The sequence below is a fragment of the Oryctolagus cuniculus genome, chromosome 2, assembly GCF_964237555.1.
Source record: "Oryctolagus cuniculus chromosome 2, mOryCun1.1, whole genome shotgun sequence".
Classification (NCBI taxonomy): domain Eukaryota; kingdom Metazoa; phylum Chordata; class Mammalia; order Lagomorpha; family Leporidae; genus Oryctolagus; species Oryctolagus cuniculus.
This window is the reverse complement of record NC_091433.1, coordinates 113,171,189-113,197,357: the sequence shown is the minus strand read 5'-3', so window position 1 is coordinate 113,197,357 and position 26,169 is coordinate 113,171,189. Positions and strand designations below refer to the sequence as shown.

Genomic DNA, 26,169 nt, shown 5'->3' with positions numbered 1-26,169 from the left:
CTGAAATCAGAAATGCCACCAAATCTCACATTTTTTAGCCTCCTGTTGGATTTCAGGGCTTTTCATATTTTGGATTTTCGGCTTAGGGATGCTCAGCCTGTTCTAGCACCAAGTGCATTTAAAGTAGAGAAGGAACGACCTCGTTGCCCGTTTTCAGGAGCCACTTTCCGGAGACCACTGGGAAGGCTTTGTTTAATCACACATCACCAGAGGGAAGACTCATTGTGAATCCCAAGAATTACCTCCTTCCGTCGTGCTGGCCAGAATCCAGGAGCTCACGGCGGACCAGCCTATTTCATTCATGCAGGACACGCCGATGCTGTAATTAGCCAGGGCTTGCAGCTGCTTGATTTGGTACAGATGTGGCGAAGCAGAGGTGTTAAAGATCATGACTGAGCCATTACTCAGCGGATCCACGTCCCTGACCTGCATGAGGGGTGAAGACGTGGACCGGCGTTAGTAAGGTGGCGGGAATGTCGGTGCACGTGGCCTTTCCTCTGCACCAGGGGAAGGGCCTGCTTCCTGTCGGGGCACACGCAAGCGTTTCCACCCGCAACACTGTTACTCACGCTCGGTGACCTACATTGAGGACCTGGGGGAAATGCCTAAAATAAGGATTCTCAATGTGGCAGCGACCAGAGCAAATGCTTATATTGGAATGACTGTAACTCATTTATTCCACAAAATAGCATAAGGCAGCCCTTCCTCTCTCATGACCGTCTAAATTCACGGTTTCCTTCACAAAATAGGCAACAGAGGCAACAGGCGCTGCGTGCGACTGGCACAGCCTGGAAGCCTCTGGTCTTCTGAAGACGAAACTTCTCAGATCCTGCTTTGAAAGAGATTTTTGGACTGAGTTCCTGGCTCCTGGCTGCAGCAAGGGCTCCCTCTCAAATAACATTAAAAACACAGTTAAAGGTGCTGGCGCTGTGGCGCAGCAGGTTAAGCGCCAGCTTCCCATATGGGCACCGGTTGTAGTCCCGGCTGCTCCTCTTCTGATCCAGCTCTCTGCTGTGGCCTGGGAAAGCAGTAGAAGATGACCCAAGTCCTTGGGCCCCTGCACCCACGTGGGAGACCCAGAAGAAGCTCCTGGCTTCTGGCTTGGGATCTGGGATCAGCCAGTTGCAGGCATCTGGGGAGTGAACCAGCGGATGGAAGACCTCTCTCTGTCTCTACCTCTCTCTGTAACTCTGTCTTTCAAATAAATAAAATAAATCTTAAAAAAAAATAGTTAACGATGGGATCGGGGCCAGGACATTACATGTCCATAAGCCACGTTATAGTACCGACGTTCGATCCCCAGCTCTGGCTCCTGACCCCAGCTTCCTGCTAACATAGACCCCGGACGGCAGCAGATGGCTCAGGTAGCTGGGTCCGTGCCACCCATGTAAGAGACCTGGACTGAGTTCCCGGCTACTAGATTGGGATCGTGCCCATTTCTAATTGTTGAAGGCATTCAGGGGGTACACCAGTGGGTGAGAGATCTCTGCCTCTCAAACAAATTAATAAAAATGAAAAAGAAAAGATAAATTGTGCTGTTGTTTCCTATTTTAAATCAGTGTTCTCCTCACGGTGCTACCAGAAGATGCCTGCTTTGCTTTGAGGCTACTTAGTGTGTGCTTGATTCTTACCCTGCTCCACCCCAAAAGAAATTCAACTCCCAAAGAACACACAGGTAGAGATTTTACGATGGCTTGTTTTTGGTGGGGGGGAAGACGATACAGGAAAAGGTCGATTGCATCTCAACCAGGCACTTTCTCCAAATTCCCTGGGAACATATTTCCTCTTCTTTCCCTCCATGAACTCCAGCAACCTCTCCACAACCCTCTCCAAATCTCTGATGCACAGGCAAGAGAGGCGGATTCCAGTGGAAGGCTAGTCCTAGCCCACACTTCCACTCCTTTCCATAAGCGTATCCCTGCCTGGGAACAGGAATAAGGGACAGTTGCCCCCTCCCCCAACAACGTGTTTTTTTTTTTTTCTTTTTTCAACGTTTCTACAACATGTAGTACTTGTGAAGTCAGCAAAGAGAAAATAGTATTGGATCAGACAGAAGCAACCAGAAGCAATGGGCGGAAGAAAATCTTCAATCCACTGAATGTATTCCGCTTCCTTACGGGTGGGCAGTTATGGGTGTGGACACGCAACGCTGTTATTTCAGAGTGCATGTGTTTGAAATGTAAGCCAAGGGGCAGGAAGTAAACATTTTAGAATTCAGCTCCCCCGGTAGACACCAGGAGGGTGGGGACTCAGACCCCAGCGGGACGGAAGGTGCCGGTTGGCCCCAGGAGCCAGCAGAGGAGACACCAGAGCCGCATGCTGGCCTTGTGGTGGCTGTTGGTGGACGCCACTGTCTGTGTTTTCATTTCAGCGTATAGAGCGGCTTCCTGGTGAGCAGCCCCCTCCGCCAGAGGAGGAGGGAAGCCTTCAGCTCCCCGACCCCGCCCCGTTTGTGGAGCCACAGGGGAAGTTCCCAGGCATGGGGACCGGCTGGGAGAGCCCGTTCCTCAAGGAAGACTGGCTTTCTGGAAGAGTCCGTCTCAGTGGGCCTGAGGGAACAGAGGACAATGTGGGAGAGCTAAAAATAGAAACGGAGCCTGGGACCCAAAAACGGGTGAAGAAAGGAACCCACGTCACAACCGAAGGAAGTGAGAGGGTGTGTCCTGCCAGTGCATCTCGTCCAGAACATGCATTTGTTACCAGGTCAGAGTTTAAAATAGGCATGAACTGTGACCCTGGACTTGGTGCCCTCAGGAATGGGAACGCACTGTTCACCAGCGGATGACCAAAGAAGAACTCGGAGAGCTCCTGCTGGCCGTCCCCACGTGCACTGCCAGGGAAAACTTCTGCATACTCAGGGACATCTGTGTTTCAGATCATTAGCCAATAGTTTATTTATTTGAAAGCCAGAGCGGCAGAAAGAGGGAGGGAGAGAAGGAGAGGGGAAGAGGTGGTGGTGGGGGGATCTTCCATTTGCTCGTTCACACCCCTAATGCTCACAACTGGGGCTGGACCACACTGAAGCCAGGTGCGGAAACTCCCCCAGGGTCTCCCACGCAGGTGGCAGGAACCCAAGTACTCTGGGTCGTCTTCCACTGCCTCCCAGGTGCATTAGGTGGATTGGAAGCACAAAGTATCCGGATCTCGAACCAGGCACTCTGATAGGTGATAGGGGCATCCCGAGTGGTGGTTCAGCCCACTGTATCACAATGCCTGCCCTACAAGTAACTTCTTAGTATATGCATATTACAAGCTTACGCCTGTAATTCAACTGGGTATCATGCTTTCTCATTTTATTTATTTTAGAGGCAGAGAGACAGAAAAGACAAACACACACACACACACAGCACTCCGTTCTCCAAATGCCCTTAATAGCTGTGTCTGTGCCAGGCTCAAGTCAAGGGCCAGAAACTCCACCTGGGTCTTGCACCTGGGTGGCAGGGACCCATCACCTGCTGCCTCCCAGGGTCTGCATTAGCAGGAAGCTGGAGTCAGGACTTGAACCCAGGCCCCCTGACATGGGATTTGGGTGTCTCAAGTGGTGCCTCACCTGCTGCACCCACTGCCTGCCCTGGCGACCTGTATTCCAGTTTGCTAGATCTGGCAACCCCACCTGAGATGGGGAGCAGAATGGATGAAGGGAGGCGCAGCCAGCTGGCGAGGCATGGACAGGACACCCAAGCCTGCCCCGCAGCAGCCGGGGTGAGCAAGAAGGTCTGTAGTTTGGCTGCTCCAGGATGCACTTTCAAGCATGCCATGACAACCCAACATCGGGTCAAAGAGACAGAGCAGCTGAAGATGGGTGTGGCCCCTCTACACCTGCAGGGCTGACCTCTCAGGCATCCGAGCCCCCTTCAGGTCTACTGAGACACACTCTCCCAAGGTGGGGGCCACACTTGCTCAGAGCCTGCTGACAGTAACAGCTGCCACGCATTCTCAGGCTCTCCTGAAAGCTTAGCAGCTTGGCAGCAGCTTCAGCACGGGCTGGCAGGTGCTTCGGTAACGTCCACACCTGTGCACGTCCACTTCCAGGGAACGGGGCTCTGGTTGTTCTTAACAACAGGGCCCCAAAATACGTGAAGCGAAAACTGAGGAGTGAAGGGAGAAATAAACAATTCAAAAATAAAAATCAAGAACTCAACTCTCAACTTAAAATAACAGATAGAACCAGTGGGCAAAGGTCAGCAAGGGAACAGAAGCAGGAAGCTTATGGAAAGTGTAAGTAAAACTTTTACACCGAAATAAACTTATCTTTTACTTTCATTTTCTATTAAATGAAAATAAAACCAACTACATATAGGACATTCTTCCCAGAAACAGCCTGATACACGTTCTTCTCAAGTATATGTGAAACATTCGCCAGGACAGAACATATGCTAGGCCATAAAAAGAGGCTCAATAAATTTAAAAGGATTGAGATAACAATAAGTATATTATCCAAACATAGAGGACTAATATTAGAAACAACAAAGAAAGAAAATTTGAGAAATTCACAACATGCGGAAATTAAACAGCACACTCTTAAATAACCAAGAAGAAGAAGAAATTACAAGAAAAAATAACAAAAAACCTAAATCTTATGAGATGCAGCTAAAGCAGTACATAGAGGGAAATGTACAGTGTAAATGCCTAGATTTAAAAAGATCTCAAATCAAAGCCAAACCTTTTACCTTAAGAAACTACAGAAAGAGCAAATTAAGCCAAAGCTAACAGGCAAAAGGAAATAAAGACTAAAGCATAAATAAAGAAAATAGAGAAAAGGAAACAATAACAACATTTCACAAAGCAAAAAAATAGTTGTTCAAAAAGATCACTGGGGTGGCCTTTGGAGCACCCATGCTCCATATCAGAGTATACGGGTCTGACATCGGTAATGGATGAATTTTTAAAAATCATTAAAGGAAATAAGCCTTTAACTATACCAAATAGTAATAATAAGAAGACAAATTATTAAAATCAAGAATGAAAGAAAGAACACTACTACTTATCTCAAATAAATAAAAAGGATTGGAGCTGCTGGTACTGTGGTGTAGCAGGTAAAGCCACCACCTGCAGTGTGGGCATTCCTTACAGGTGCCAGTTCGAGTCTCGGCTGCTCCACTTCCAATCCAGCACTCTAATGTGGCTTGAGATAGCAGTAGAAGATGGCTTGGGGCCGGCACTGTGTCGTAGCAGGTAAAGCTGCCGCCTGCAGTGCTGGCGTCCCATACAGGTGCCGGTTTGAGTCCCAGCTGCTCCACTTCCGATCCAGCTCTCTGCTATGGCCTGGGAAAGCAGTAGAAGGCCCAAGTCCTTGGGCCCCTGCACCTGTGTGGGAGACCTGGAAGAAGCGCCTGGCTCCTGCCTTCGGATCCGCACAGCTCGGACTGTTGTGGCTGGTTGGGGAGTGAACCAGCGGGTGAAAGACCCCCCCTCCCTTCTCTGCCTCTCCTCTCTGTGTGTAACTCTTTCAAATAAATAAATAAATCTTTAGAAATATTTAAAAGAATATTAAAAGAAGAAGATGAACCATGTGCTTGGGCCCCTGCACCCATATGGGAGACCTGGAAGAAGCTCCTGGCTCCTGCCTCTGCCTCTCTGTAACTCTGCTTTTCAAATAAATAAATAAATAAATCTTTTAAAAAAGGAAAAAAAAAAAAGAAATAAAAAGGATTCAGTGGGCTACTATGAACAATTGCATAACAAGAAATTAAGTAACTTAGATGAAATGGTCAAATTCCTAGAAACACACAAATTACTAAAACTGACTCAAGAAGAAATAGAAAATCTGAATAGATCCATTCCAAGGAAAAAGATTCAAAAGACTTCCCAACAAGAAAAATCCTAGGACCAGATGGCTCTGTTAGTGAATTCTACTAAATATTTAAGAATTAACCAATCTTCTACAAACTCTTCCAAGAAATAGAAAATAAGGGAATATTTCTCAACTCATTCTATGAAGCCATTATTACATTGATATCCAAACCAGAAAAAGCTATCATAAACAGACAACAGGCCACTATCTCTTCTGAATACAGACGGATGCACATATGAACATACTAAAAATCATTGCATTGTATAGTTTAAATTGGTGACAATTATGGTATGTGAATTAGACCTCCAAACGAGATATTTCTCTCTCTCTCTCTCTCTCTCTCTCTCTCTCTCTTTCTTTCTTTCTTTTTTTTTGACAGGCAAATTTAGACAGTGAGAGAGAGAGAGACAGAGACAGAGAGAAAGGTCTTCCTTCTGTTGGTTCACCCCCCAAATGGCCGCCACGGCCGGCGCACTGCGCAGATCCGAAGCCAGGAGCCAGGTGTTTCTCCTGGTCTCCCATGTGGGTGTAGGGCCCAAGCACTTGGGCCATCCTCCACTGCACTCCCTGACCACAGCAGAGAGCTGGCCTGGAAGAGGGGCAACCGGGACAGAATCCGGCGCCCCGACCAGGACTAGAACCCAGTGTGCTGGCGCCGCAAGGCGGAGGATTAGCCTAGTGAGCCATGGCGCTGGCCGAAATATTTCTTAAAAAGGGATCTCTTTGGTGGGGAATTGTGGACACAGTAAGAATGTTTAGAGGTTGGGGTGAGGGAGAGGCTATTTTGGGGATAATATGCTTTTTATTCTTCAGAGAAGGAACAGCTGTTAGATAAGAGTGGGAGGCATTAATAACAGAGAAATTAATTCTACTTGGCATTAAAAACATCTGGTTGTCAACACAAAATTCTTTGGAAGTCACTTTCTAAATTGGGTTGGCATGACTGCCTTCTCAGGCTAACACGTTTTTAACTAATCAGATCAGACATTTAGGAACCTGAGAACCACTCCTGACTGTGCTGTGTGATGAAGTACAAAGCAGAACGAATTCATATATTTCAGCAGGTAATTAGTCTTGAGGTGTTTGAGGACCTGTTCCCACACACAGTGTCCTGCACAGGGTGGCAGGTGGCTCTGAGCTCTGCTTGTGGATCCAGAGCTTCCTGGCCTTGAACTCCAGGTCTGCCACTCATAGTCGGTGTGAGTGCTCTGAGCCCGCAGTGGGGGTGTGCTCTAAGCAAGACGATTTCTGCAAAAGCTCCTGGGCCATTGTGGGCACCTGGTAAGCAACAGGGTTATTGCCACTGTTTCCGTTTTTAGGAAATGAACACTCAGGAGCAGAGCTTCCATCATGGCAAGCTATTTTTTGGGATGGCTAACCTATACTTCTTACAGCACAGTTTCATACCAGTTTCACATAGTGGTTACAAGTGGCTGAAGACTCTGCAAGGCCCGTAATCCCCAGGTTTCCCCAGGAGACGCTGGCTAGGGTGCTCCCCATACATTCGATAGTGCAGATGGCCCCTCACGTGCTGGCCTATCTGTCCTGCATGGCACTAGCGCTGGGGGAGTCACGTGAGGAGCACCCGGCAGCCTGCACTGCTGGTCACAAGACAGCCCTCATCTACGGATGAGGCTCATTCTCCCTCGGACACAGGTTGCTCTCCTGGTTGGGTCATGGACCATGCAGGGGAAGGAAATGACTTCACATAGAGCACCATGACATCTGGTGTGCACGGCGCACACGGTGCAGGGGGCAGGTCACAGGGCTGAGCAGAGCTGGGGAAATGCCCTCAGTGCCATCCTCAGGAAGCAGGAAAATGAGGTGGCCCCCCAGAACAGCAGACAACGACTTCCCTCTTCCGGAGAGTTACCTGAACACTGCAGTTCCGGAACGGGGAGTAGCCATCAAAACCCGGGACCCAGGAGACCAGCATGCTGTGCGCAGTCCTGTTGTGGACGCTGACTTCGGTAGGCGGGGAGGGAATCGCTAGGTAAAAACAAAGACACACATGCAGACACACTTGCAAAACACAGCCAGGCAGGTGCATTCCCACCAACCTTGTTTGCATGAGATGAGCAAAAGGGAACTTGCTTTCAGTGAGCAAGCGAATGAGCAGGTGAATGAGGTTATCCCATGCACCTGCAGATAAACCTTCTAGGGAAGCGACAGCTCTGCCTGGGCCTGAGAAGCGGACCGCTGGCCCACTCTCCTGCTCACTGGTGAAGTGAGGAGGCTTTCGGCTCCTTCACCAAGCATGCGTGCTCAGCTCTACTCCGTGTGGCCACTTGGCTGGGCTCCAGTATGCGAGGTAGGGGGCAAGGGATCAGAGCCCTGTCTCGTGGAGTGTAGAGTGTACTGCCCAGATGGGGAGACCCACGTCAACCAAGGATCAGAGCATGCTGTGCCCAGAGGAGGGAGGTGCTGTGTCTGTGTGTGTGTGTGTGTGTGTGTGTAGCCAACTGCATTTGCTGGGCGAGGTTGTGTGCACATCATGTGTGTAGTGACATCAGATGACTGGGATCAAGGGCAGCTTTTGCAGTTAGGAGCTAAGAAGGATCTGCGGTTTGAGAACTCTTAATTCCTTATACTAAATTTAATTCTTTTTTTTTTTTTTTTTGACAGGCAGAGTGAACAATGAGAGAGAGAGAGACAGAGAGAAAGGTCTTCCTTTTCCATTGGCTCACCCCTCAATGGCTGCTGTGGCCGGCGCACCGCGCTGATCCAGGTGCTTCTCCTGGACTCCACACAGGTGCAGGGCCCAAGGACTTGGGCCATCCTCCATTGCACTCCCTGGCCACAGCAGAGAGCTGGCCTGGAAGAGGGGCAACCAGGACAGAATCCGGCGCCCCGACCAGGTCTAGAACCCGGTGTGCCGGCGCTGCAGGCAGAGGATTAGCCTAGTGAGCCACAGCGCCGGCCTAAATTTAATTCTTAATCATAATGACACTTCCAGTAAAAACAACAACTATCATTCTTGGGTACTTAACTAAGACACTCTGAGCTTCTCGTCCCTCAGTCATTGCTAGAATCTTCCAATTCCATGCACGGATGAGCAAAATGAGGACCAGCGAAATGACAACTTGGCAAAGGTCCCTGGGAGGTCATTAGCAGAACAGGACCAGAACTGAGGTCTGTCCCTCTACCCGACAGGACACCAGAGGCTGTGTCCCACGAGGGGGCAGCCAGCACACTGGCGTGAGCACCAGCAGGGACTGGGGAGGCTGGTTTACCACTTACCCAGCCACGTGGCCCTGGGGTTGGTTACATCCCTGCTCTTTTCCAGGTGGCGATGACACCAGTATTGCTCCTGGGGCGGCAGGGGCAGTGAATGAGGCCACACGCAGATGAGGCCTGGGCAGGGGCGGTGGTGGACGGGATGATGGCGTAGATAGGAGGTGAGCGGAAGGCGATCTGGGACCACGTAAGTGTGCGCCAGGCCCCCTGCTCAGGAACTTCAGTTTTACTAAAAGACACGCAGCTTGGCAAGGGAGCGCAGTCAGCCTACTGCAGGACTCTCGTCCCTACACAGATTATTTGTAGACCTGCCCTCAAGTATCCACATTTCCACATCAGAATTGGACCACAAAGACCGAAATAATTACAGAGTCCAAGAAGGGAGACTTGGTTGCTTTGACATAAATTTTAAAATAAATGAAAGCCAAAAATAGAAGTTTGAGAAACAGGATTTAATATTTTTTAAAAAAAAGTCTCAGTAGAGATCCTGTGCAAAGCATGAAATTAAAGAAGTGCTGATTGTTTCATGCATTTTTAATGTTAAGACGTCGATACTTTATGAGAACATCATTACAAATTTACACCCACTTGTGCATTTCTGAAATTCCCAACATATCTTTGAAAACCGTAATGATGGGATTTGTAATGAAGGAAGGAAGTTATACACTTCCTCCTTGTGCGTTTTTTTATTCCAATGGACTTTTGGAAAACGCCCTTCATAGTGTTCATCTGTTAGATTTTATTTTGAGTATTTCCTTTGTAACTCAGGCCCCTGCGTAGGCACCCAACTGTTAACTCTTAGTGAAACTCCTTCTGCTGTTTCTCGCACTGCTTCCCTGAGAAGGTGAAAGGCCCACAAACCCAACAAGGACCGCTCAAGATCTAAGTTCAGATGAATCAGTAAGCCATCAAATTGGCGTGAATTTCTATGACAGTAAGGAGGATGATTTGAGAACAGATAAAAAGAAAAGACAATAACTCCTTCTTTCAAGTTTCAAATTTAAACATTTTAGATCACATAGGAGGAAGAATATGGTAGATGGATGGGATCACCTCAGCCTAAGGATCTTTCAAACCCGTTCCTTTAATGGTAGAAAATCCCAGGTCAGAGGAAGCATGAGGGAGGGGGGATTAGGAGGGAGGGGGGTGGAAGCAGCAGGTGCCTGCAGAGGAGGCTGACTGCTCTCTGCTCCTCCTCCTCTCTCCCCCACCCCAAGTTAGCAGCTGACAGAGGCTTGTGTCAGGGCATCCCCTGGATCAATGTCCCCAGGCTGCCCTGGCCAGGGCTCTTTAAGGGTTAATAATGACAAGTTCAGGGGCGAAAAGGGTAAACATTGTATCTTGTATTCTTCTCTAAGCAGAGCTAACCCAAAGACTGAACAGGCCAGACACTGTTGCAAGTGCTTTTCCTTGCATTCAATTTTTAAGTCTGAGCAACAGGTATGTTCCACTTTTCAGAAGGGAACACTGAAACCAAATAGCCCAAGCGACTTGTCTGACAAGGTCACAAGCACCCGCAGAGGGAAAGCTGGTACCCGAACCCAGGGAGCTGGCTGCGGCACTCCCGCTGGGGCCCCTGCCACCTCCCATCTGGCCTTGCTACTCACCTTTGATGTTGATCTGCACACCCCTGGACACAGTCAGCCCTTTGTCGTTGTGGGCCTCGCAGCTGAAGATGGCCGCCTCGGTCAGACCTGGAGTGGAAGCAGACCCGTGAGACCAGGTGCAGAGAAACAGCCTCCTGCCCGTCAGAATCCTGTGGTGAGGGGCGCTTTCACTTCTTGGTCCACTGCGTCAAGGCATAAATGTGCTGGCCATAGAGAAACAATCCTGGGGCTAAACCTAGCAAGACCAAGTCAGTGCAGGTCCCCAACACAGCTGTTCTCATGCACTCCGATCTGTAATGGTGAGACATTATGTAATGAAGCGCTATCAGTGAAACTTCTCCATGACTTCAAGAGGATACAAGAATCACAGGACCCAGCATGAAAAAAAAATATATGGGTTCTGGAGCCAGCGTCGTGGTGAAGCAGGGTTAGCCGCTGCTTTGCGACACCGGCATCCCACAGCAGAGGGCTGGTTTGAGTCCTGGCTGCTCCCCTTCTGATCCAGCTCCCTGATAATACACCTGGGAAAGCAGTAGAAAATGGTGCAAGTGCTTGGCCCTTGCACTCATGTGGGAGACCTGGATAGAGTTCCGGGCTCCTGGCTTTGGCTGGGGCCAGCCCTGGCTATTGTGTGGCCATTTGGGGATTGAACCAGTGGATAGAAGACCTTTGTGTGTGTGTGTGTGTGTGTGTGTGTGTGTGTGTTTCCCTCTCTCTCTCCATTGCTCCAGCTTTTAAATAAATAAATAAATCTTTTTTAAAAAGCGGACTCTGAGTTCATACAACTATGGGGTATACATACCCCCATTCATACTACTATGTCACTATGCCATGTACACTTCAGAATACCAGAACCAATAACGAAACCCACAATTTAAAATATGTCCAATGATTTGCTGCACTGAGTAAAAGCTGATAAGTTCCCAAAGAATGATTATACAAATACAAGGCATTAAGACTACTTGAAGAGGAGACACTCATGTTAAATGAAGAAAAGTCTATCATTTCAGAGGTTTCAAGACATCTTGAAATAAAAACAATAATGATTGATTCACTCACTTTAAATAGAAAGGAAGGTTACCCAGATGTTGTTTTTTTTTTTTTTAAGATTTATTTTATTTATTTGAAAGAGTTACAAAGAGATCTTCCATGTGCTAATTCACTCCCCAAATGGCCCCAATGGCCAGAGCTGAGTCAATCCAAAGCCAGTAGCCAAGAACTCCTTCTGGGTCTCCCATGTGAATACAGGAGCCCAAGCACTTGGGCCTCCTCCACTGCTTTCCCAGGCACATTAGTAGGGAGCTGGATTGGAAGTGGAGCAGCCAGGACTCGAACTAGTGCCCATATGAGATGCCAGCACTGCAGGCCAAGGCTTTAACCCACTACACCACAGGGCTGACCCCCAGATCTTGGTTTCTAACACCATTCTCCAAGACGTGGAATCAGGCTTCCTCAGAGAAATGGCTGATTAGAAGCTGAGTCTGCAGTGAACTATAACACACACACACACACACGCACACACACATGCCTACACATGCTTACCTGAACACATACATGCACACATGCATACAAGCAAGGTTGGGGTATGTCAGAGAGACAAGATTTCAATGCAAAGAGTTCTCAGTGGCCAAAGCTAGAACAAACTGGAGCAAGAAAAATCAATAAAATAGCATCGGATTATAACCCAAAGTACAAAATAAATATCCTTGGGTCTATACTGACATAAATAAGTGATAAATAAATAGGGGTGAATATATATATTTCTTGTGCAGAAGAACTGCAAAGACTTTATGTGGATGCTCAAAGAAATGGAGCACAAATCTCCACTCATTCTGTGTGGCTGTGCACAGCGACTTCCTTCCAAAGGCGATATTTTGGAGAGTGGATTGAGGGGAGGAAACACTCCAGAATGGAGAAACTAATAATGATGACTTGAACTGGATGATCAAGGTTCATGCCAACAAGGATGCATGTTGTTGATGGGCTGGACCCTTAAGATGATGTGATGAAAGTTACGGAGCCGGTGCTGTGGCGTAGCGGGTAAAGCTGCCGTCTACAACCCTGGCATCCCATATGGGCACCGGTTCACATCCCAGCTGCTCCACTTCTGATCCAGCTCCCTGCTGATGACCTGGGAAGGCAGAAGAAGTTGGCCTAAGTCCTTGGGCCCCTGCACCCACGTGGGAGACCTGGAGGAAGCTCCTGACTCCTGGCTTCAGATTGGCACAGCTCCAGCCATTGCGGCCATTTGGGGAGTGAACCAGCAGATGGAAGACCTCTCTCTCTCTCTCTCTCTCTCTGCCTCTGCCTCTCTGTAACTCTGCCTTTCAAATAAATAAATAAATCTTAAAAAAGAGTATTTATTGGAAAAGCAGAGTTATGGGGGTGGGGGAGAGAGATACAGACAGAATATTCCATCCACTGGTTCACTCCCTTAATGGCCACAATGGCCAGGGCTGGACCAGGCTGAAGCCGGGAACCTGGAACTCCATCCTGGTCTCCCATGTTGGGGGCAGGGGCCCAAACACTTGGATCACCTTCCACTGCTTTCCAGGTGCAATAGCAGAGAGCTGGATTGGAAGTGAAGTAGCAGAGTCTCAAACTGGTGCTCATGTGGGATGCCAGCATTGCAGGTGGTGGCTTAATCTGTTGCACCACAATGCCATGACTCCTTAAAGGTTATTTTAAGAAAGATTTATTTATTTATGTGAAAGGCAGAATTACATCTTCAATCCACTGGTTTACTCCCCGCAATGGCCACAATGTCAGGGGCTGGGCCAGGTTGAAGCCAGGAGCCTGTTATTCTATCTCAGCCCCCCAAGTGAGTGGCAGGGACCTAAGCCCTCAGACCACCTTCCACTACCTTCCCTGGTGCATTAGCAAGGAGCTGGGTCAGAAATGGAGCAAACGGGACTTGAACTAATTTAACTCTGATATGGGATGCTGGCATCAAAAGTGGTGGCGTAACCCACTGTGCCACAACACCAGCCCATAAAAAAAGACAAAGTTACCCCTATTAAAACTGGATCTCTTTGACACCAATACTTCTGCTGAGTGGTTAAATGTACATAGAAAATTCAGTGTGGGTGGATTTTTGTTATTTATTTATTTATTTTTACCCAGGCTGCCCCGGGTGTCTGTGATCTCCTGATTGGGAAAAACAAAGCTAGTTCTGTTCCGCGAATTGGCGGTGACCTTTCATCTTTCCAATGTCTCACTGAGAAGGTGATGGGCACCTCACAGGCTCTTACTTTTCCAAGATGAGGAGTGTGCTTCCCTTAGGCTGGAGGGAAACCCTAAATTCACTGGATTGCTTAATTAAACTGTTGACAAATAAGGGGCTCAAGAATCTGAAATCCCAGACAGGAGCCACCTCTTTTTGTAGTTTGTTGACCTCTGTGTGTGTGAGAGATGAAACTGCTACTTATTTGTGTGGTGTTTAGAAAATACTTATTAATGGGGGCTGGCGCTGTGTCTCTGGTGCCAGCATCCCATATGGGCACCAGTTCGAGTCCCGACTGCTCCACTTCTAATCCAGCTCCCTGCTGATGGCCTGGGAAAAGCAGTGGAAGATGGCACAAGTGCTTGGGCCCCTGCACCCATACGGGAGACCCAGAAGAAGCTCCTGGCTCCCGGCTTTGGCCTGGCCCAGCTCCGGCTGTTGTGGCCACTGAGGGAGTGAACCAGCAGATGGAAGATCTCTCTCTCTCTCTCTCTCTCTCTCTCTGTGACTTTGCATCTCAAATTTTTAAAAAAAATCTTTAAAAATAAATAAAATTAAAATATAGAGAATACTTATGAAGAAGAATATTTATTTCAAAATCATTATACACATCTATAAAATAACTTCTTTGAAAATTCTGCCTCCGGGGACTTTATGTCTTCTAATGAAGCTTCAAAAATATATGTGGGGACAGGCATTTAGTGCAGTGGCTAAGATGCAGATTGGGATGTCTGCATTCCACACGTATCACAGAGTCTGGGTTCTAGTCTGGCTCTGCTCGGGATTCCAACTTCCTGCTAGTGCACACCCTGCGAGGCAGCAGCTGATGGCTCAAGAGGGTCAGTCCTTGCCACCCATGTGGAAGACTGGATTGAATTCCAGGCTCCCAGGGCTTCAGCCCAACCCTGGCTATTGCAGTCATTTGGGGTAGTGAATCAATAGGGGAGCTCTCTCACTCACTCTCTGTCTCACAAATAAATAATTTTTAAAAATATGTGTAGCCTCTCAGAGATTTTGAGGTTTGCATTCTCAACGTTTTTGTAATTTAAACAGCTGCAGAGGGTGTAATTTGATGTCTGTGAGTACCCTGATGGGGACATCGCCCACTGGGGCAAGCCCTTCCCAGCAGCCTGTTTTCCGTCACGCAGGCATGCACGTGTTTCAAAGTCTGTGATTATTCCCCTGCTATGATGCTTCTTGGCCATCAAAACACACAGACACATCGAAACTGGAAAAATACTTCCTCTGGGTTATTACTTATTATTACGATGCAACTGAAAAACATTTAAGTAGTTCTTTTTCTAAAACGTTTCTTTATTTTCATATACTTGAGAGGCAGAATGAGAGACAGACAGATAGAGAGAGAAAGAGAAAGAGAGATACAGAAGAGATCTTCCATCTGTTGGTTCACCCCCTAAATGCCCACAAGAGCCAGGACTAGACCAGGCCAAAGCCAGGAGCCCAGAACTCCACGCAGGTCTGCCGTGTGGGAGGCACGGGCCCCAGCCTTCCAGGCTGCACCAGCAGGAAGCGGCACCAGAAGCGGAGTAGCCGGGCTTGGTCCCAGGCACTTCCGTACAGGATGTGGGTATCCCAAGCAGTGGCCGGACTCAGTGAACCACAATGCCCAGCTCCATTTAAGCAATTCCTAAACATAAACCTTAGTTTCACTCTTTTGGCTGGGAACAAATCTGGAATCTTCTGTGACATTTCTGAACCCCAAGAAAATGCATCACAGCAACCTTTGTCAAAGTGGTCCAGAGGCACCTGGGATCTCAGAAACCCTTCTAGGGGTCTCCAGAGTGAAGATGGTTTTCTTAAAAACTATTTATCTTTTTTGCTGCATTGTCATATGAAATGTGATGGGGTCTTACAGAGGCTCTATGTCATGTGATGATGGCTTTATTAGTCGATAAAAATAAGTGCTTTGGCACTCTCATGTTTTAAAAGTTGCCTGTTTTAATTTCTTTCTTTTTTTAGTTAATTTTAAAATAGAAAACTTGTACATACTTATAGGTTGCTATGTGATGTACACATTGTGCACTGTCCAAGCAGGGAAAATATATTTATCTCTTCCAGCATTTAACATATTTTTTAGTGGAAACAGCCCAAATCCAATCTTCTTGGTTTTTAAATAGAGAAATCCACGATACCGTGAACATTACAGTCAGCCCAATGAGAAACTGCTAATAGTTCGCATTCAGAAACAATGGAGAGCTGTAACCCACATTAGCAAAAGTTCTCTGGGACTCAGTAATTCTGAAGTCTTAAAGGGACCCTGAGCCCCAAACCTCTGAGAGCTCATGCCCTAGAGTGATTCCAGACGGGGGAGAGGAGCCTTTCTTCTTCTTCTTCTTCTTCTTCTTCTTTTTTTTTTTTTTTTTTTTTTTGACAGGCAGAGTGGACAGTGAGAGAGAGAGAGACAGAGAGAAAGGTCTTCCTTTGCCGTTGGTTCACCCTCCAAGTGGCCGCCGCGGCTGGCGCACTGCGCTGATCCCAAGACAGGAGCCAGGTGCTTCTCCTGGTCTCCCATGGGGTGCAGGGCCCAAGTACTCCCAGGCCACAGCAGAGAGCTGGCCTGGAAGAGGGGCAACCGGGACAGAATCTGGCGCCCCGACCAGGACTAGAACCTGGAGTGCTGGCGCCGGCTGCCTTTCTTCTTCTGTAAAGAGGGGGAGACAGCAGCTGGAACAAGAACTGGCCTTTGGCACTTGTCAGGTATTGGTTTTAGGAAAAAAGAACAGAACCCTCGCCAGCCCCCGCCCTGCAGAGCACTGGATCTTGGTCAGGCTCTGGGCACCTGGGTTCTCACCCTTCCCAGTCCTCAGCTCCTGAAGGGCATGCCCACTTCAGCAGGCTCCATGCACCTGCAAAATCTGGCTTTTCTGTTGAAAAATTGGCTTTGGCTCAATCAGAAGACATGGGGAGTTTCTTACTACAGTAGAATCTTTTATATACTGGGGAAGACATCTACAGCTTATCATCTGTCATTTGATCAGTCACTCTTATCAAAACTTAGGAAACACGTGAGTACAGTTACAAAACAATATTCTAAACCGGTCATGAGGGCAGAGCAGGCACACAGCAAAACAGAAGGCTTATTTCATTAAGACTCATGATCCCCTAAAAAAATCCTAAAAGAGAAAGGCAGGCATTTTACAGGAATGGGGAACCTTTTTTCTGCCAAGGGCTATTTGGAGATTTATGACATCATTCATATGCCACACGAAATTATCAACTCGAAAATTAGCCTGCTATGGATGTACTGAATTTTGAGTCCCGCCTGCAGGTGCCTTGGCCGGGTCAGATCAAATGACTTCGTCAGCCTTATTAAATGGCTGTGGGCTGGATGTTCCTCACTCCTGGCCTAGTGGCTGAGTCACCAGTTACATCTACATCCCATATCCTAGTGCTTGGGTTCGAGTCCTGACTCCAGCTTCCTGTTAATGCGGACTGTGGGAGCTAGCAGGTGACGGCTCAAATAGTTTGGTCTCATCCACCCACCCATGTGAGAGACCCAGGCTGAGTTTCTAGCTCACAGCTTCAGCCTGGCCCAGTCTCAGCCACTGAATGCATTTAGGGAATGGACCTGTGGATGGAGTCCCTGTTTCTTTCTTTCTCTTTGTCTCTGCTTCTCGAAGGAATCAAAAAAACAAAAAACTGGGGCAGTCACTTGAGGCAGCGCAGTACCTGCATTCATGTCCCACTTTTGCTTCTGATTCCAGCGTCCTGCTAATGCACACCCTGGGAGGCATCAGGTAATGGCAAGTGCTTGGGTCTCTACTACCCATGGAGAACAAGGATAGAGTTGCTGGCTCCTGGCTTCAGCCTGGCCTACACGCAGCTGTAACAGACACTTTGGGAGTGGAGCAGGGGATGAAAGATGTCTCTCTCTGGCTTTCAAATTAAAAATAAACAAATAAACATATGTAAAAAATCCAACAGGAGGCCATCAGTGTCAGAGGTATTAGTGCTGAAAGTGAAACTGGCCATGTGGGGCCTGGTTTTAGATCAGGCAGGAAGTTACTCTTCCTCTCTGTGTTTCTTCTCAAAGTGCACACAAGGTCAGGAAAACGAATCTGCAGCAAATGTCCTGGCACAAGGCACCCACACCAACTCAGAGTCACCTGCTGGCGACAAACCTATCACAGTATGTCTCCGCACAGGCAGGTGGTAAAGGCCCCAGGGCCTCCACCAAGGCCAGCACAGGGAGACAGAACAGGCTCCAACTGCTCACAGGCATAAGCAGTCCAAAAGAAAAATTTCCCCCAATGTCAATGTACGCATGTGGTTTTCTTGCCAAGAAGTATCGCAGGGTGATTAATCAAAGACTTTCAAACTCACGTGTATGCCATAAGGGAGACATTCTTGAGGGAGGGGGAGGAGAAAACCATGCTGGAAAACTTTCTCCAAAACTGGCCGGGCATTCGAGGCCACTGTTCTTTGCTTCATTTTTGCAGTTGAACTTTTTCTGGCTGGTTGGCACCGGCTTCCCACTGAGAGACTCACTGGCAAGCTGGGATGGGCACCAGGCAAACCCAGCTCCCTCTCCCACCCCACCCCCGGAGATGAAGGACAAGCACCAGACTGGAATAGACCCAAGCGCTTTATAGCCCAAACCCGGTCCCCGCCCCCCACCCACTCGGTCCCGAGCTGAGCTGAGTCGTCTGCTTGTGGGTGGTGGGTGGCACCTCTGACAGCGAGTTGTTCCCCTTTCCTTCTGACTCCGTTATGAAGGTTCACGCCCCTCTTGCTTGGTCCTCTACTGGTTTGAAAAAAAGACAACCTGTGACTTAAGTCCAAAAGATGTTTTTTAGAAACAGGATGTTCCCTTGGGGAAAGCACAACCGGAAGCGCTGAGAAAGCAACTTCTGAGAGCACGGTGAGGCCGATTCTTTGAGTTCTGGATGAAGCAATCTTGCAGATGAACTAAACAACCCTTTCCTTTTATTTTATAAAAAGGATATGTTTAAATAGCTTTGTGATTTTTTTTGTTGTTGTTGTTGTTTGAGAAGCAGGGGGACAGAGAGAGAAAGAGAGCAAGCTCTCATCTACTGATGCACTCCCCAAATTCCTGGGAGCCAAGAACTCTATCCAGGTCTCCCCTGTGGGTGGCACAGACCCAACCACTTGAGCCGCCACCTGCCGGCTCCTGGGGTGGGCATTAGCAGGAAGCGGGAACAGGGAGTGGAGCCTGGCACTCTGACAGGGGACGATGGCATCCAAAGCTGCTTAACTGCTCTGCTGTGCTGAACCTTTGCACCTCATTTTTTCCCCCTCCTGTCCATCTTGCTACAGACAACAAACAGAACACACTGCATACATTAAGTAGCTGGTGAACCTGGAACTGTATCTGCTCTCATTCACTCCCACAGCAAATATGGACTGAGTACTTACTATGTGGCAGACACGGATATGTCCGTGAATAAAACAAAGACCCTCGCCCCTATAGAACTCACATCTTCACAGAGGGGAATCTACGATAAATGATATCGTAGAAGATGATAAAGACCATGGACAGACTGGCAGGATCAGAGGGTCAGGGTGGGTGGGAAATAGGCTAGTTTTAAATGGGGAGAGGGGAGAGCTCCAGAGAGAAACGGCCTCTGAGGACTGACTTGGAATGAGGGAATGGGCCAAGCTGACGCGGGTGCCCTGGGGAAGTTCCAGGCAGAGGGAACAGGTGCAGAGGGCCTTTGCCTTTGCTCTGAGTGCAGTGGGAACCCAGAGCTTTGAGCTGGGGACCGACACCATCTGACTTGTGTTTTATCAGGCTGGCTCTGGCCACCAAGTGGAGAACAAGCAGGTCTCTTCACAACTCTGGTTTCTTTCCTGAAGTGTAACATGGGTTTTAAAAACGTTTACCTAACTAATCCTCCGCCTAGCGGCATCGGCACACCGGGTTCTAGTCCCGGTCGGGGCACCGGATTCTGTCCCGGTTGCCCCTCTTCCAGGCCAGCCCTCTGCTGTGGCCAGGGAGTGCAGTGGAGGATGGCCCAGGTGCTTGGGCCCTGCACCCCATGGGAGACCAGGAAAAGCACCTGGCTCCTGGCTCCTGCCATCAGATCAGCGCGGTGCGCCGGCTGCAGCGCGCCGGCCACGGCGGCCATTGGAGGGTGAACCAACGGCAAAGGAAGACCTTTCTCTCTGTCTCTCTCTCTCTCACTGTCCACTCTGCCTGTCAAAAAAATTAAAAAAAAAAAAAAAAAAGTTTACCTATATCACACCTTGCCGTGAGGTTCAAAGCTAACCTGTAGAGGGAGCACTTGGAGAATTAGAAACTGATTTTTTAAAAAGATAAATCCTAGTTATTATTACTGGTATTATAAGAATAGGAGTAAATAAATGTGCCTAATAACTAAAATTAAAATAACTATACCTAATTAACTAGAACTTAAACCAGCTTAGTTGTTTCCTAGAAGTGGATTTCAATATGAGTATGAAAAAAAAAATAAAAACCAAAAAGATGAGCCTAAATCCCCCGCCAAGAATGGAAGGGCAGCTTGAAATTGACAATGAGATAGCAACTACTGCTTGTAAAAATAACAGAACTTACAACAGGTAGCACTGCAACCATTGCCGGAGGCTGTTACGCGAAGGGCTTTCCCTCATTGTTCCACTGGTTCTTCCACATGTGTTGTGGGGCACGCACCTGCCCAGGGGCATGGCAGAGCTAAGTGGCATCGGTCTTCATGCCACAGCTGCAGATGTGAGCTACCAGTCTACACCGCATTCCCCCACGCACTCTAGGCAGCGAGAATCCACTGCAGTTCTGCTCTTTATTTTGGGGGACTGGGTTTTGCCGGTGACAAAGTACTTCTTTTACCAAAAAAAAATTTTGGCAGTCATCAATAGTTTGAGATTCCCAAGAAGAAGCTGCAAAAATAGCCTGGAGCTACTGTGTACCCTTCCCCCAGCTTTCCCCGGGCACGGGACCTTACATAGTCACAGTCTCACGATGGAAACCAGGAGAGTGACTTCAGCAACAGATACTGTTCAGCTGTCACCAGTGTGTGTTTTGAGGAAGGGGAGGAGTGTATGGCTCTGTGAAATGTTTCCGCAGGTGCAGATGTGTGGCTGCTCCATCACGACAAAGGAGCTCTCTCACTGCTACACCTTACACTGGGTGTGGGGCGGGGGACAGGTTTGGTTCACAGGTGGTCAAGGCCTGCAAAATCGTTTGGTCTGGCCTTGCCAAGGCAACCGCGGGCAGAACTTCAAATTCAATAAATCTAGAACAGACTCACTTAAAAAAAAAAAGATTTATTTATTTGAAAGGCAAAGTTAGAGAAGAGACAGAGAGAGAGAGAGAGAGATCTTCCATCTGCTGGTTAACTCCCCAAATTGCCACAACAGCAGGAGCTGGGCCGATTCAGAACCAGAAGCCAAGAGCTTCTTCCAGGTTCCCCATGTGGGTGCAGGAGCCCAGTTACTTGGGCCATCCTCTGCTGCTTTCCCAGGGCATTAGCAGGGAGCTGGATCAGAAGTGGAGCAGCCAGGACTTGAACCAGCACCCATATGGGATGCTGATGCTGCAGGCTGTGGCTTAACCCACTGCACCACAGTGCCAGCCCCAGGAAGCTCACTTTTAAGCTGATCATTTTGTATGGCCTAAAAATGGTGTTATAACTCTCCAGACAGCCCTTGGCAGAAAAAAAGGGTTCTCCACCCTGCTTCTGGGAACATCATCCTATCCCTGAACCTAACCTCTGGGAAGAACTGATCCCTTCACCCTTCACGATGGCTACAATTTCGTCATTTTGAGAATGGCATTGCAACAGAACCATAAGCTATGCACCCTTTGAGGCTGCCTTGGTTCTCCCAGAATGATGTCTTTCGGAAAATACTTCTTTGCTCCTGCCCCTTCAAAACAGCTCACATCACAGAGAAAAACCAAACTTCTATCATGGGGAAAACACACATGCCCTTTCGGATGCTCAACACCATCCAAACATCAGGGCTATTTACTTCCCTACTTGGCATTCCCTCAGTGCAAGGAATCAGAACAGTTTCCTTCAAGGTTAATTTCAGGATGGGTTGGAAAACTCCCCCACCCAGCTCCTCCTGAAAATCCACCACTTTAAGTCAGCAGGGGAGGGGCTGCTGCCGGCACAAAGCCTCCCCCAGAGGTGGCTCAGGACGGAGTGGCCTCGGCACCTCGTTCCCCAGTGTGAACTAAGATCCAAATAGATTTCAGGGTGGGTGGTTGGCCTGGTGATGAAGCCCATCCCACATCTGAGCTCCATTCCTGGCTCCGCCTCCTGATTCCAGCTTGCTGCCCCTAGGAGGCCACAGCCACGGCTCAAGCAGCTGGGTGCCTGCTGTTCATGTGGGAGGCTCCCGGCTGGCCCGGCCCCAGCTATTGCAGGCGTTTGGGGAGTGAGCAACTCTGTCTGTCTCTCTCTCTCTTTATCTCCCTGCTTTTCAAATAAAAAGAATCTTTTAAAGGACAGATTTAAATATGTTTTTATGTAGCTCTGTTGCAGTAGAACAAAATTCAGATGCTTGGGAACAGTCAGCAGGCACTAACTTGAGAGCAGTGCCCGCACGAGCCCTTCAGTCAGCATCCTGGGCTCTACGCCCTTCTCCCCGGGCTGTGTAAGCCATCTGGGTCTGTGGTCTGTAACACAGATGGGCAAAAATCTTGCGCTTTTTTTTTTTTTTTTTTGACAGGTAGAGTTAGACAGAGAGAGAGAGAGAGAGAAAGGTCTTCCTTCTGTTGGTTCACCCCACAAATGGCCGCTACAGCCGGCGCGCAGCGCAGATCCAAAGCCAGGAGCCAGGTGCTTCTCCTGGTCTCCCATGGGGTGCAGGGCCCAAGCACTTGGGCCATCCTCCACTGCACTCCCAGGCCACAGCAGAGAGCTGGCCTGGAAGAGGGGCAACCGGGACAGAATCCGGCGCCCCGACCAGGACTAGAACCCGGTGTGCCAGCGCCGCAGGTGGAGGATTAGCCTAGTGAGCCGCGGCGCCAGCCAAATCTTGTTCTTTAATATCACAGGACCGACTAGAGTTATAAAAGAGATGAGAAGGAGTTTAAATGCAAAAACAAGCTTACAAATACAAGTTTCTTCTCACTGTGCCCCTCTGTTCTCGGGAAAGGACCTAATTCATTCATTTGTTCGTTAGCTCGTTCACGCACTCACACAGTTCTGTGTGCCAGGCACTGTGCTGGGTGATGGGGCTAAACTAATCCATAACTCACACAGAGTAATCGCATTGATTGAAAACCCTTGTTGGAAGCCCAATGGGCTTCCATGTGACAGGAAGGCACAGGGGTTAGGGAGGAGGTGTTGGGAGGACACAGACAAAGAGGGGGACCAGAAAGGTTTTCAGAGAAGAGCCGTGAGCTGAGTGGCTGGAGGGGACCAGGGGTTTACCAGACGGACAGGAGGAAGAAGGTGGCCTGGACAGAAGTGGCGGCATGTGCGAAGGCCTGGCAACAACACACACTGCAGGGGCTGGTGTTGTGGCACAGTGGGTTAAGGTGCTGCTTTCAAGGCCACACCCCGTACTACGGCGTCAGTTCGAGTCCCGGCTGCTCCACTTCCCATTCAGCTCTCTGCTGTGACCTGGGAAAGCAGTGGGAGATGGCCCAAGTGCTTGAGCCCCTGTATTCATTGTGAAGATCTGGATGGAGTTCCAGGCTCCTGGCTTTGGCTTGGCCCAGTCCTGGCTCTGCTGCCATTTGGGGAGTGAATCGGAGGATGGAAGACCTGTATGTGTGTGTGACTCTGTCTTTCAAATAAACAATAAATCTTCTAAATATAACAAAAAAAAAAAAAAAAAAGGAGGACAAGGAAGCAGTACATTCGTTAGAGCTCACAAGCAGGTGCCTTTGCGGGTGAGGCAGGAGGAGACCCTGGAAAGATCAGCCGGAGCCCGGTGGGCCCTGCATATCAGGGTCAACTGGCAGATTTCAACCTGCCTGTGCTGACAAGTCACACTGGGAGTGACAGTGACGGCACAGCGGAACCTCTTCATGAACGCACTGGAGCAGGGCTGACTGTGCAGGTGTCTGTGTGTGTGCTGGCCAGGGGCGGAGCGGGGAGTGAGAGGACAATAGATCCAGGACCATGGTTGGAAGCTGACAGCAACAGTCCTGGGAATGAACCAAGAAAACCCGAATTAAGGCTGTGGCAGTGGCAATGCAGAGGAAGAAATGAGCAAAACCGCATTCGCAAGCAACAGATGGATCTTGGTGACAGATTGTTGGAAGGGGAAGAGAGAAGAGTTGGGATAAGTTTCAGGTTTCTGGCATGAATTTATGACGACATCTCCAGGCCTCACATCTCTGCACAGCACCAGCTATACCATCTTTGCCATCAAAAAGGCATCGAATACATACGTCAATAAGAAAGTCAGCAGCCCTGCTTCTCAAACGTTTCGCAAACAAGAAAGTTAATTGAGCAATGCAGGCTACTGTACACTCATTTAGAAACTAGGTACAGCATGTCAACTCAGCAGTTTGAAGACCAGTTCCTCATTTACAGAGACATGTGCTGTCACCCTGAAAATTCTGGGGAAGCTGTTGACTCCAAGGAGACACCCAGGCGGCTCCTAACGGGAAGGGAACTCAGGTGCACCATATCCAGAAGCACCTCCTGTAAAGGTGACAGTGCGGGCTTTCTACACCCGCCACGAACCGGACACTGAAGACGTGGTCAGCTTGCCCTGTTCTCATGGAAGCACCTGCAGCCTAAACCAGATATTCTGACACTTGAGAGGATTTGCTGTCAGTGGCAAAGAGCAAAGATCGTTACTGTTGCATGCGGGCCAGACTGTCTGATTCCACTAGGAAGACTGCACATTGGCAAGGTCTTTTTGGAAGATTAGAATGTAGCAAAATTTAAAATACACCCACTTTTCCCATAGACTCCCTGTTTAGAAATCTCTCCTAAAGAAATACAGATGGCTCACCACAAAAAATGATAACTCTATGAAGCAATGCATGTGAATTAGCTTGATTGAGCCATTCCACGATGTATACACATTTCAAAACATTATGCTGTATCTGATAAATACACATGATTTTTGTCAGCTTAAAAAGAAGTTTTGAATGAAGAGAATAAAATAAACACAAATGGGTACCAAGATTGTGTATAAACATTATTTATCACAGGAAAGAAAACTAAAACTAAATGTTCATCAACAGGGGTGTGGTTAGAGAGATTATGGGCTGTCCACCCAGTAAGGCATGATGGCAGCGAGGCAAACCCACAGCCACCCACACGAGAAGACCCACATGCCCTGGTGACCTGCATGCGTGTGCACATGTGTACTTAGAGGACCACAGAGGGCCTGGAAGGGAATGAATCGATGGCCGACACTGGCTTCCTCTGTACAGGGAAGTGCAAGTGTGAAGAACAAAGGCTCAGCCACGTTTTGCTCTGGCGTATCCCTGTGGTCTGACTGTTCTAGAATGGATATGCACCAACATACTGCATAATAAAAAGGCTGCACGTATATTCTTCTACTTGGGAGGAAAATAGGAAAGTTTGGGGGAGGAAATCCATCAGTGTTCTCATTGTCATCACAGGTAAAAATGTCTTGAATTTTCCACATTTTAAAAATAAAATTGTCTAATAATTAGGTAAAATCATGAATTTTAAAGTTTTTTTTTGGAAATAATTATAGATGCACAGAAAGTCACAAAGAAATACACAGGGAGAGCCCCAGCATCCTTCCTTCCACCTCCCCAGTGTTAACATCTTACATACAATCGTACGCTATCAAAACCAGGAAACCAGCATGGTGCCAGCAGAGCTTACTCAGATTCCACCAGCTGTGCACCTACTCATTTATGTGTGTGCAGCTGCACGTAAGTTGAACACACGTAGCTTTTATAACCACTACTACAATAAAGGTTATTTTAAAAAGATGCTATTAGGCTATAAATTGCTCAATTACTATTTTACTTATACAGGAAAAAAACCTTTAAATTGAAAAAAGTGGGGGCAGATGCTGTGGCATAGCAGGTTAAGCCACTGCTTGAGATACCCATAACCCATAACACAGTGCCTGGGATTGAGTCCCGCCTCCACTTCCAATCCAACTTCCTGCTAATGCGCCTGAGAGGAAGCAGATCATGGCCTCAGTGCTTGGGCCCCTGCCACCCACGTGGCAGCCCTGGATTGGATTATGCACTCCTGCCTTCAGCCTGGCCCAACCTTGGCTGCTGAAGGCGTTTGGGGGGAGTGAATCGGTAGATGGAAATCTCGCTCTCTCTTTCTGTAACTCTTTCAAATAAACAAATTAAAAAATAAGTAAAATATAATATGTCTATGTATATCAAAATATCACAATGT

The 26,169-nt window shown here is 48.3% G+C and overlaps 1 protein-coding gene across 1 annotated transcript in view; it reads right to left on the bottom strand.

The window, feature by feature from the left end:
- Nucleotides 1–26,169, bottom strand: part of MERTK (MER proto-oncogene, tyrosine kinase) — a 117,964-nt gene that overhangs the window by 53,989 nt on the left and 37,806 nt on the right. The window contains exons 5-7 of the mRNA XM_008254044.3: nt 10,639–10,725; nt 7,668–7,783; nt 243–426 (exon numbers count right to left, since the gene is read on the bottom strand). Coding sequence (XP_008252266.2) covers nt 243–426; nt 7,668–7,783; nt 10,639–10,725 — 387 coding nt within the window. The remainder of the gene's footprint in view (nt 1–242; nt 427–7,667; nt 7,784–10,638; nt 10,726–26,169) is intronic.